At 34.3% G+C, this 12,421-nt stretch overlaps 1 protein-coding gene across 1 annotated transcript; it reads right to left on the bottom strand.

Moving 5' to 3' along the window:
- Window positions 1-18: 18 nt before the first annotated feature.
- LOC146136066 (NIPA-like protein 2) lies at window positions 19-9,492 on the bottom strand. The gene is made up of 9 exons (XM_083395392.1): window positions 8,554-9,492; window positions 7,500-7,597; window positions 7,072-7,267; window positions 6,332-6,540; window positions 5,973-6,126; window positions 5,681-5,751; window positions 5,154-5,264; window positions 3,458-3,670; window positions 19-1,368 (listed from the first exon to the last, which is right to left on the bottom strand). The coding sequence occupies exons 1-9, from the start codon at window positions 8,603-8,605 to the stop codon at window positions 1,216-1,218; spliced, it is 1,257 nt and encodes a 418-aa protein (XP_083251518.1). The 5' UTR covers window positions 8,606-9,492; the 3' UTR covers window positions 19-1,215.
- Window positions 9,493-12,421: the final 2,929 nt, after the last annotated feature.

Raw genomic sequence — 12,421 nt, 5'->3', positions numbered from 1 at the left:
CAATATATATATTACTGGATTTATTTTTAATAATGCTAAACCTAAAGCTAAAATTGACTTACTTAAATATGCAAAATTAGTTCGCAATAGAAAAATCTCATCATGCAACAAAAGTAGTACTAAATAGTAAATAGCTTTGGTCATACAGTACAAAAGGCACATAATACACTAAAAAAGGAGAAATATCAAGGGCACCGAATGGCTGGATTGCAACAGTATAGTTAACTTGAATAAGTATACACTAGTTTCATGCGACATTGATTGTAATTTGTTGTCATAATTAAGAAGCACTTCCCAATAAAGAAAAAATCAAATAGTCACAATATTAAAAAAATACATTTCAATTGAATTTAAACAGTGAATTGCACAATTTATAAAAAAAATTGATAAACAACAATCTCGGTGCTAAAGAAAATAAAAATACCTTTCACACAAAACAAAAATTACAATAATTTCAATAAATGCCGATTAGCCAGTCTGAAGGCAGCGGTAGTAGTTTATAATGTGTGATGTTATCTTTGGCTGGTATGAATCCAGAGGGGCTTGATTACAGAATACACATTGTGTATATGAATGTTTGAGTCATAGTAACGCTATTTTAGGTAAACTTATTTTTATGCTTGGCTGTTATAAACAGCAATATAGAATGCAATCTTACAGAAAAAATACATCAAAATCTCATCATGCAACAAAAGTAGTACCAAATAGTGAATACCTTAGGTCAAACAGTACAAAAGGCACATAATACACTAAAAACATGAAAATATCGAGGGCAACGAATGGCTGAATTGCAACAGAAGTTGGGTTAACTTAAAATTGTATACACTAGTTTTCATGCAAGAATACAACAAAATAAACAATTAAAATTGATTGATTAAACTTGAAATTGATTATGCAATAATTTTACCACAATTAAAACCTTTTACACAAGAATTGTGTTTTTTAAATGATGAGTAATTTTTGAGATAACCTGACCGAAATGTACAGTAACTTTATTTTGTAAAATAACCAGCAAAATAGAATCCTTTTTTCTGCCTAAAGGGCAGTTGTAATGTTTGCAACTTAACTTAAAAAGACACTTGTGATACCACTGCCTTGTAAGCATTATTATACACTTGACAATATTAAACGGTAATTACAAAAAGTAAGGGGTTGCTTTAACTAAATTGAATATTAAAGAGGACTTGGCATCCTTCCTTGTTACATCTGATTATGCTATGGCTCATCAAATAAAATCTGTGATTCTTGAGATTCTGATGGCAGATATATAGGGCCTGCATTTGTAGAAACGTAAGAAGATGTGCCCGAACAAGAGGGGCTTGCACTCGATCCTACAAGATGAGTTTCTTCATCTGGGTAACATGCTGACTAAAACAAAACAGATTTTTTCAATTAAGCTAAAGTCCATACCAGACAAAAGAAGTTTGCAAGTGAAAATATACGTAATAAAACACGGCAATATTATAGTGTGGTTCGACTTTAGGCCAGAGCAGCCAAGTGCGTCACGGACAAACGGAAAACGTATTAAAAATATTGAACGTATATTTTTTTAACATTTTTTTTATATTTTTTGGCAATGTAATAAAAACTTGTAAAAAATTCAAAAAAATGCCTTTGCTTGCCAGGTGTGCCTTGACTTTAAAGGTTAACAAACACTCAGCTAGATTATCTTTAAATGTTATCACGTCCCTCAAGTAGTTTTATTACACTTTTCATTAGTGACGGCGTGTGAACTCGAATTTTACACCAAACAAACACCTTACTGCCTCCTTAAACGTAATTAAACACATATTTAAGTGCAAAAACAATCCGAGGCCCGGCTGATTCACTTTTGTTCTAACATGAAAATAACACAATTCTTACAGTTATTACTTTGTGCGGCGCCCAGAGAACTTTCTAAATTTGGTTTTGGCCCGCAAATAAAAAAAGGTTGCCGACCCCTGACTTAAAGTGACTTCAACTAATACAGTGTGGTCCAGCTGCAGGCCCGCAGGCCAAAGTTGGCCCGCAAGTTCCGTTTATTTGGCCCGCGAACTGATAGTCAGCTTTGTTTCAATCTAGCAATTTCACTTTAATTTTTGTTTTTTTTGTTATTTTAAATGACAAAAAAATTGTGAATGATCATTTGAGATGTATAACAATACAACTTTGTCCAAAAATAGAACATCGACCTCAGACGACCCATTGATCAATAAATTATGAGGCAAATTTGCAAAATTTTGGTGTTGAAATTATTTTCATACCTACTGTAGTTGAACGTAGGTGAACATTTCATAAAGGTAGAGTATATATGCCATTGGCTAAGATTTGCCAGCAAATAGATTTGGCAGCAATAAGCCTAAGAATCGCTATTTAAAAACATTGGCCCGCAATATAAAAACAAAATTGTTTTTGGCCTGTGATGAAAAGAAGTTGGACCACGCTGGACTAATACATGCATAACTAATATTTTCAACAATCATTACAGCAATTGTTATGTGATAGCATGATATGCAAACAAAACGCACTTAAAAGAACTGTAATAAACCAAAAATGTTGTTCAATCAAAGCCACACTAAAAAGGTTGCATACCCTGAGTCCGGCTCCAGCTCCGGAGCCACCATATGCATAATGGTTGACCAAAGAATTTAGTTTTCATTGAGGCAGTTAAAATTATTTTGCATCGCGCTAATAAAAAACAAGAGAAGTCATTCAGTCGTCTTTTTGTTATTTACAATCTAACAAAGAACAAAACCAAGAAATTATGAACTGTTATACCTGCACAAATACCAACAAGAATGTACACAAAAAAGAAATCTATTGAGAATTGAAAATGTAGGCTTCAATGTGTTTTGCGGTAAAATCACTAATAACAATCATTTCTATAAAACAATGCTGTACAGGATTTTTCATGGCTGGAAGTTATAAAAGTTTGTTATTGGCAGATTAAAGCTTTGTAGCTTTAGATCTACAATTTTTTAAAATGACCCCAGTTCCAGCTTTAAAAAAAATTTAAAATAGCCTTTTTTAAATGGCCCTGGCTCTGATAAAGTTTGATGAATATTCAGTATAAATTAAAGGCGACGGCTCATTAAGGGGTAAGAATCTTTTTGGAAAAGAGAGCCATGAAAGTCGAATATATATTTTATGAAGTGGCATGTAGTTAGGATAAAATGTGATTCCCTCAAGCGAGCTAACAGCCACAAAAAAGAAATAGAATTAGCACTAAGTGTGGAAAAACTTCTATGTGTGTTTTAAACAAGTGAAAATTACAGTTTGGAAAGGAGTCAAGACCGCATGCAGTTTTGTTCAATTTATGCTAAGTGGTAGCTTAGATTTATCTGCAAGCAAGATTCCTTTATCAAAAGAGCCAGCCATACATGGCTTGCAAGATGCCCGACCCCTGGCATAAACATGTAGCCAAATAGGCTCCACTATTCACCACAAAACTTTATTACTTCGAGTTTCCTGTCCTCACCTGCTTGTCATTAGTCTTTGGTTGTATGTTTTTTACTCTGAAAGAAAGTGCCAGGGATCGGATAAAAGCTGGCATCATGTCCAGATGGAGCGCCCCCTCTTCCACCTCATCCCCATTGGCATTTCTTCCAGTGATGAAAAGCACTCCTAGGAAGGAGAGGATACAACCGAAGAGGAACATTAGGATATAGACACCAGTCTGGTGGAAAAATTCCTGAAAAAAAGCATTAGTTTTAGGTATCTCAAATAAATCCAGCAAGATTGTGTTCTGATAGTCAAGCATAAAAAAATAATTGTGATTTTAACAATCCCAGAATTGTCTCCCGGAGCTTATATTTACCGAAACAACACAAAACAAGGGAAATACAATGTTTAGCAAATAAGGTGTTGATAACTTGTAGTTTATGGTTGAGGCGAGTGGCAGGGGGGATTTAGCATAGTCCCGTACATGGATCTACCAAAATCAATCACATATATTTCACGGTCTTGTTTTTTCGTTTTTCTCCTGAAGTTGACAATTGCATACCAAGCGGTTTTGCAGCTGGCGCTTGGCAGGAGTGTTGGCGACGCACGTGTACGTTTTACGTCTAAAAATTTGCTTTTGCTGGACGTTAATTGGCTGTTTGTGATGATTTTGTTATTATTTATAACGTCAATACAATCTCTATTTTATCATGTCATATCTGTCACCATTCTATGACACATTAACGTCAGACGGAAAAACGGGGTTCCTAATTTGAAAATTCGGGACCCCCCTTTTGGATTCCAGGATACGCCCCTGGTTTAGGCTACAACTTCAAGTTCTGTCAGATTACATTATTACTTAGTCTAAACATAATTAGCTGCACTAAAATATTAAACTTTCACGGAAAATTTTACAACCAAATCTCATCATTTAATCCTACGACTTTTGTTAAGGTATTTATTAATAAAATGCACATTGGCTTTACACTCCTGTCAGTACATAAGAGGCTTTTTTACTGATTGTTATGGATACAGAAGACAACCAAATAAAAGCTTCTTATCAGGTCACAAATATTTGGTATTTAAACAAACTTGTAGTAATACCATTGTAGCATATTTTTCAGCATTAATAACACTACATTGTAAAATGGAATTCAGTTAAAATATAGCCCATTTCTCACGCCATTGTAAAACGTCATAAAGTGCTGTGCATGTGGACACATTCTAATCTCCGCCAGCCACGTTTTCCTACACGTTTTGCGATTCCGCAAATGATGTTAGCCATAAAATATACTACTTTATAATACTTAGTTGACTTCATGATTCTAACGATGCAATATGACATAGAATGTATAGCGCTTTTAGGCTGACTAGATTTCGTTAAACCTGACAGCTATTTAAATTTTGATCTGCCCCTGTTTGTCATCATGTTCTTACAAACTCACTGTGTTGTAGCCCTCACAACAGAATACTTCAAAAAATCTGGTTCTTCCTAATTTTCCAAATGTTAATATTTTCGCTGTATGATTTATTACTACTGAATTTGAAATGTGAGCACGAATAGTTGCTCAACCCTGAATTGGTCATCGCTAAATTAATATACGCTGGCATGCACTTTAACTATTATATGCATGACTACTATGCGCTTTTCCGTTTTCGCCAATTATAAAACAGCGTATGTTTTGGAGGCCTGGTGCAGTGAAACCAATAAAAACAGAAGATTAAGCTTAAACCTGATAAAATATAGCTCCTGCAAGAATTGCACTGATAGTGAACAGTACAAAGTTGATAGGGACCACAACAGCAATATCGTAATTTGCCATGGCTTCGTTAAGGTATTTCACCTGAAAAAAAAAAACAGTTGCTGTAATACATAAATATATATAATATATACTATACTTTAAGAATAAAACGTGAAAAATTAAAAACTAATGGTTTACTAACAAACAAACAACTTAAATATACATCAAATTTAGAAAGAAAAAAACACTCTAAGGATAAAAACACATAAATGCTTAAAGCGAGAAAACAATATATTTTATTTCAAGATTTATATAGTAACTGGTTATTAAGGCACTAAATAGTGGCAATAATGTTTGTACGAAGTAAACACTAGAAGGCACTTAATATAAATAGTTGCAAGTGTATCCCTAAAAGGTGTTGGTAGTACAGCAATTCTAAAAAGTAGCATCAGAGATGGTTAGACAAATTGCCTAAGGCAATATAATGCAACTTGTAGGGAGTTTGATTAATCACTTACTTGTATGATGGTGGTAATTGCCATGACAAAAAGCATAAAGTAGAAAATGAAGTATACCAACTGGGTTTCACCTAAAAATATTGTTATCATAACATTTATAAGATTTAGGAATGAACATATTACAGATTTTTTTTATTTTAGTACGCACACAACTGTTTACCAATGAATTTTACATTAGAAGAAAATATACATAAAATTCTTATTGTTAATGTTAAAAAAAGAGAAAAAAAATTATATTGTTTATAATGTGGTGGTCCACACTAACAAATGCAATTAAAAAATCAGCTAAAACCTTCTATTGTTAAATTTAACATTCCAGAAACAGCTTTTGCAGATATAACAGTAAAAGATCCGAGTATAGCAACCACGACAAGGTGCAGCATAACGCTTGGCTTAGCTCGACTTTTCCTGGAGCGAATCACCATAACAATTCCAAGGATTATGAGCTAAATGTAGCAAAACAAACAAACGTGTGTTTAAAAATAAAATATGTGTTAATTGCTCCAATAGGAGAGATTCTGTTTTATACAATTAATAACCTAACAACAGTGTTTTTTTACATTCTATTTTAATTACAACTAATATTATCCAGCACAGATGAATTAATCTTATTTAATATTAATTCTTAAATACTATTTTTTAAATAATTACCTCAATCAGCACGTAAATGACAAACTGCCAGTTGCCTAAATTTGATGTAATTTGTGGGGCACTTAAAATGGAATTGCTATGCACAGAAAATTCTACTATAAGAAAACTTCCGACTAGGGCAAAACTAGCACCAACTATGTCTTGCAGTCGCAGAGACTCATTGTTAAACAAAACAGCAATGATGCCATTAGCTATCACAGCCACACAACCTACAAAATAAAAATGTGAGAAGTTAAGCAAATTTTACCATTTCATGTGCAAACTATAAATGTCATTAGGACTCATTATTCTGTTTTTTAGGGCTAAACTAGACATAAGAGATCTCAAAAAGTTAATGCGAATTATTATTGTTTATTTAAAAAAAAAACATTTAACCAAAATGTCACAAAATATTCCTCTGTGACATAATAAACCATACAAATGCAACACACCACTTTAGGACTCCTTATTCTGTTTTTTAGGGCTAAACTAGACATAAGAGATCTCAAAAAGTTAATGCGAATTATTATTGTTTATTTGAAAAAAAAAACATTTAACCAAAATATTTCTCTGTGACATAATAAACCATTCAAATGCAACACACCACTATCTACCAGTCAAACAATGTTATCTACTTAGGTTTTGACATTTACAAGCATAACCATTTTATTAAAACAATTAGGTTCATCATCACACATTATTAGTTTTTAAAAGAACCAGGCCAACAAAAAAAGTCTGTAAAACAAGAAATATTTTCTTACCTAAAGGAGCTACCACAGAGGCAGGGGCAAAACCATAGGCAATAAAGTTTCCTACTTCGCCAAAAACCATCAAAATGATTCCAACCCACCAAGTACAGGAACGCATGTAACTGCCAGGAGCACACAAGGAATCGTTTCTGCTCTCTTCTTCTAACTGGATTTGCAAGTGTTGGTATCTCTTCCTATGCGCATATTTCTGCAAACAAATACCAAACACTACTTGTACATTTGTATTTTATGGGAGGTCAGATGTCAAACAAAAATGCTATTTGTATCTTTCATGTGTTTAATACAATACCCCTGGTCTTATATGCAATATAAATCTGATGAAAGTTAAAATTAAATCAACTTGAACAAAACATACATTCTGTTATATTGTTAGCAAAGAAAATTAGATTAGGTACAGAATGATTTATAAAACATAATACCTGTACGTTAAGTGATACTGCAATAAGAAAATTTCCGATTACTGCCAAGCTTATTCCAATTTTGTAATGCTCAGATGGCGTGAGACCATCACCAAAAGCTAGAAAAAGCAAAACATAAGTCAGTAATCTACTGTTAAACTATGTAATTACTTGCCATATGGGAAAAATAATAAATATTTGCATAATGAACCACAAATTTTTTCACACATATATTCTGCATACTAAAGGGGACAAACCTGTATAACAAGAAAATAAAAACTAAAACACAATTGTTAGCTGTAGCATTTAACTGCCATATTACTCGATATTGCCTAATTCGATGTCACTATACACGTGGCTGTTGCTCACTGACGCGTGACCTAACGTCGAATTGCGCGCTTTCAACATTTTGCATTCATTCTATTTTATACGTCTTACTAATTGCGGCTTGAATCACTGTTTGTTACATCGCTGTGTTTCTGAGATTTGTGAATATACTCAACGGGCAATTATCTACTGAGTGGATTGACTTTGCCTAGAGTTCAAGAAGTTAAGGACAGGTATTTTAGCGGCCTGTTCCTTTAAAGTCAGATTAAGGATGTGTAAGAGACCATAGGCAGCCGTCGGCCCTCGTCTTTAGGGACAGCGTCTACTTACTCCTAGCTAAGCACCATCTCTTCGCTACATTAGCAAATGCTTTCTTATGAAAAGAAATCGAAGGTTTGTCTAGTAAAATACTCCAGTAAAATATTACTACTGGATATTGGAACCAATTATATTAATCTTAATATGACAAGATTTGTCTGTCATTCAGTTGGGATCAAGCCACAAAAAATAAATATGAGCATGGTACAGCAATTAAGGGCACTTTTGGTATATATATACGACAATTTTGCAGTTAACCAAGTTTTAACTTTGAAAAGTCTTAACATTTAAAGCATGACAAACACTTACAAACTGTTGAATTATTACCATTAACCACTATACTGATTAAGGTACAGTACCAACCTAGTAGAAAAACAAACATACAAACATTTATCTATGGTCTTGGCAATAACCACAAAGTATAAATTACCTGTTGTTGTTTCAATTGTTGCATTGGGGATGGAAAAAGGTGGCAAACTCATTTTTCGATTCTTGCCCAATTAAATCCGTTTATAAAGCATTTTTTCATACTACATCAGCTTTGTTGAATCATGACAACAATGTTTAACTAATTCACTAATATGGGCCAAATGTTAAAGAAACTTGTATGCGCACCCAAAATAAAATAGTAATTGCTCACCCGAATCTTCAAAAAAGACATATATATGATTTATGTGATAACTAAATGCCAAAAATTTGCTTTTTACCTCAAAGTCTTTAGCTGCCAAATAAATATTAATTTTGATCTAGGCCAACTTGTTTTTAGGGTTTTATCTGAAGCCAAAGTTGCCATTTGTACATATTAATGAATGAAATTACTGTACTGCTGGCTCACAACTCTAGCAGTCACTTTCACTTTTCAGGATTATTTGCTGCTGCAGAACATTTTAAAATAACCTGTGTCAACCTCTGCAAATTTTAGCAATTGACACCTATCTGGCACAAAATCTAAAATTTAGAATCAAGAATCTAGGCTATGGGCCACTGTGGAAAGTAGGGCAAGTGCACCCACAATTTTTTTCAACCTTTCAAAATTGCACCCCAAATATGTAAAACGCTTGTGTGGCATATGTTTACAGTGCAATACATGAAATACTAAGTTCATCAGAAAATCATATTTGAAAGTGCATCTGAGGTGCAATTTTTTGGCCTTTGTTGCACCCAGTCATGCCGTTTTTTCGGCCAGGCACCCCTGAGATCTTGACTAGATCTGCCATATTTTGCAGCCTTGGCTATGGCTGCATGCCAGTTTGCATATTATGGCACATTTAGCAGTGATTTGGTGTACAGCACAAAAATAAAATTTCTAGGTGTGCAATAATCCATGTTTATGTGCGCCCTATGTTTTATGGGCACTTGATGTTCACAATTCAACAATAACTCAACTTTTTTTCCAAATTTAAATTACTAAGTTCTAGTTGAGTACACTAATTGTCTAAAAAAAATCTATGCTGTTTATCGGCCAGTGCCATATACATAGTGTGCAGACAGGACTACCTGTGCTCAGAGGCGTAGCTAGGGGGGTGCGGTGGGGTATACATATATCCCCAACGCCAAAGTACAGGGGGGCCAAAATGAGGCTTTCGAAAGCCAAAATGAGGCTGATTCTTCTTAAAATACAATGTTGTATTCAAATTTGAATCGTTTTTTTTTTTGTATAAAGTAAGGTATATTATGTTATTGTAATAGAAAATGTGATTAAACATGGAGGAGGGGCGTCAATTTTATAATTTACCCCCGGGCGCAAAATACCCTGGCCACGCGGCTACGCCTCTGCCTGTGCTACAAAGATATTATTATTACAATTTAAGGTGAATCAAAATAAATTACTTGAGTTAACCTTAACTTAATATAATTTCGCAGGAATTACCTTAAAGGTTATTTTTTTATATACTTGTTGTTGTCGTGGTCCTATATTTTCAGAGTAATTCCTAGATTTTCGAATTTAAGGCGCTGGTCTAGAATCCTACCACCATAGGCGCCGAACTTTTGAAATTTCAGGGCGTTATTTTCTAGACACTGCAAATTTTTCTTTGAAATGGGCAAATCGTAACAATAATTTGTAAAAAAAGTTGCATAAAACATAAAAAACATAGTTTGGGGGATTCTATGGCCTCGTGTCTATTTGTGGTAATTCAGGAAAATTTGAATAACTTTTGGTTAACTAAGACTGTTCAAAAGAAATTCATTTGCACATTTATTGAAAACTTGGTCAATTCCAAAGCGTTTTGACGCCCTACGAGAAATATAGGGCGTCTAAAAACGCTCTGCACACCCATGTTCGGCGCCTATGCCTACCACAACGCACATTATTTGGGTTAGGGTTAGCGTTTTGGGTTGACCCACCTTTACCCAAACATTAACCCGCACCCTAACCCAAATATTGTGCGTTGATTTAATAATTATGGTAGGATTCTAGACCAGCGCCGACTTTAAATATTTAACTATACGCAAAATAATGTTGTTAAAGAACTTTTAGAATTCAATTACACTACACATATACAGACTATGCGTCTACGCCAGGGGTGTCCAACAAGCGGCACGCATGCCAAATGTGGCATGCGACCTAATAATAAATGGCATGCAAGCCCTCCTAAAATAGGCTACTTAATTTTTCACCCAATTGTCAAAAAATACTTTATTTTTTACAGTAAATTGCTAATTTTTATACAGTAAAATACTTCTAATACTATAACATTATATTGTAGTGGAGGCTAGCATTCACATAACTATAAAGTTTGGTGTGAGAAAACAAGAAGCAAAATTCAGCTCACCGACGGTCCGGACAGTTAGGTGCAGTAATGCGCACTGCTATACGTTTTTATTGTTTTTAAAAATGCGCTTTTGTTATTAGAAAGAATTAGTTACTAAACTTTGGCACGGGAAGGAGTTATAGGATAAAAATTGACACGCCGGCATGTTTGAGTTGGACACCCCTGGTCTACGCAGTCCTTAATTAATCCTTCTTGCAATTGCAGCAAAATATTAACTGAAGAGGCAATGACGTAACTTGGTTACTTGAGCGTGACAATGTTTTTCCAAAAAGTATGAACCGTGACGAGTATATAGCATTGTATTTGATTTACAGTTGGAATTGGAGCAAAATTTCAAGCATCTGGAAACATAAGCAAAAAAAACAATTAACCGAACTTGTGTAGCGGTTTAGACACGTCACTACACTTGTATACTATAAAATCGAAACAGAGAGTATGAAGTATGTACAGAAAATAACACAACTCAGCAATTTTATTAGAAAAATACATTTTAAATTTAGGTTATATCCAAAGTAACATCGGAACTTATATAGCTCATAGTCGCAAATTTATGTAGGTATTAGTTGTTAAAGTTTTAAACCAGGTTGTTTTTGCTACGATTCTATAGAACTAGTTTATTGATAAATCCTACGTAGGCCTATAGAAGCGGCGGGCAACTTCTCCAGTCGGCGGGCCTAATATGGGAAATGAAGTACTAGGCGGGACGGATTCCTGATCGATATATTAATTGTACTGCCATAGCCTATATGTTTTTTCGCATAATTGCGGCTAATGTTGTACTCTTTAAACACGGCAACACTTTCATTTCACAGCAAACATATTGCTTTCTTTCCGACTTGAGTGAAAAAGTAGGCTTCTTGGGCATCCAATCCTTGTTAAATCTGCAACTTTACTTTTCTTCTAGGACTAGAGGGTCTAGGACTAGAGCTACCATATTTTCAGTACCCAAAAAGAGGACATTTTTTTGCCGGCAAGTAAAACGAAAGTAGAATTGTTACTTTTGAGTTTAATGATGTTTTATTCTGATTTTAGGGATGTTTGGTTGTTTTGGGATTCTCGGGTTAGTTTTCGATAGGAAATTTGGTGCTAGGCCTACTGGCCGACTCCAGCGCAAATATTCATATATTTTTTGCGAATTTGGCTGTTGGCGGCTACGAAGAGAGTTATAAATGACGATTTAAAATCCTGCGTTTTAAAGTGAATAATCACACACCTTTGCCTTTTTAATGGGCCTCTTTACATGAGAGGTTCGGTTGGAAAATTTCTACCGTAATGTTTGCAATAAAAATCAAGAACAGGGATGGGCAATTATTTTTAACCGCGGGCCGCACGAGAAACTTAAAATGTTGTGGTGGGCCAGGTCAAAAATATGATCTCAAATACACGCAATATGACTTCATGCTCTGACGCTATAAAAAAATAACTTGTGCGAAAATGTGCAATTTAAGTCAAAATTAAAGAAAGTCACAATGCGTCGCGCAAATCGCGAAAAAATTGCGACTATATTGGTTTGTAAATGTAAAG

This window comes from Ascidiella aspersa, chromosome 8 (genome assembly GCF_963924565.1).
Source record: "Ascidiella aspersa chromosome 8, kaAscAspe10.2, whole genome shotgun sequence".
NCBI lineage: Eukaryota > Metazoa > Chordata > Ascidiacea > Phlebobranchia > Ascidiidae > Ascidiella > Ascidiella aspersa.
This window is presented reverse-complemented; position numbering and strand designations above follow the sequence as displayed.

Bases quoted from the DNA above. Each gene is read 5' to 3' on its own strand.
- LOC146136066 (XM_083395392.1), bottom strand. From the start codon at position 8,605: ATGAGTTTGCCACCTTTTTCCATCCCCAATGCAACAATTGAAACAACA. The intron at 7,268-7,499 runs GTATTATGTTTT...ATTTGTTTGCAG, and splicing joins CAGTATCACTTAACGTACAG to AAATATGCGCATAGGAAGAG. The intron at 1,369-3,457 runs GTGAGGACAGGA...GTTTTGTTTTAG, and splicing joins CAAAGACTAATGACAAGCAG to TCAGCATGTTACCCAGATGA.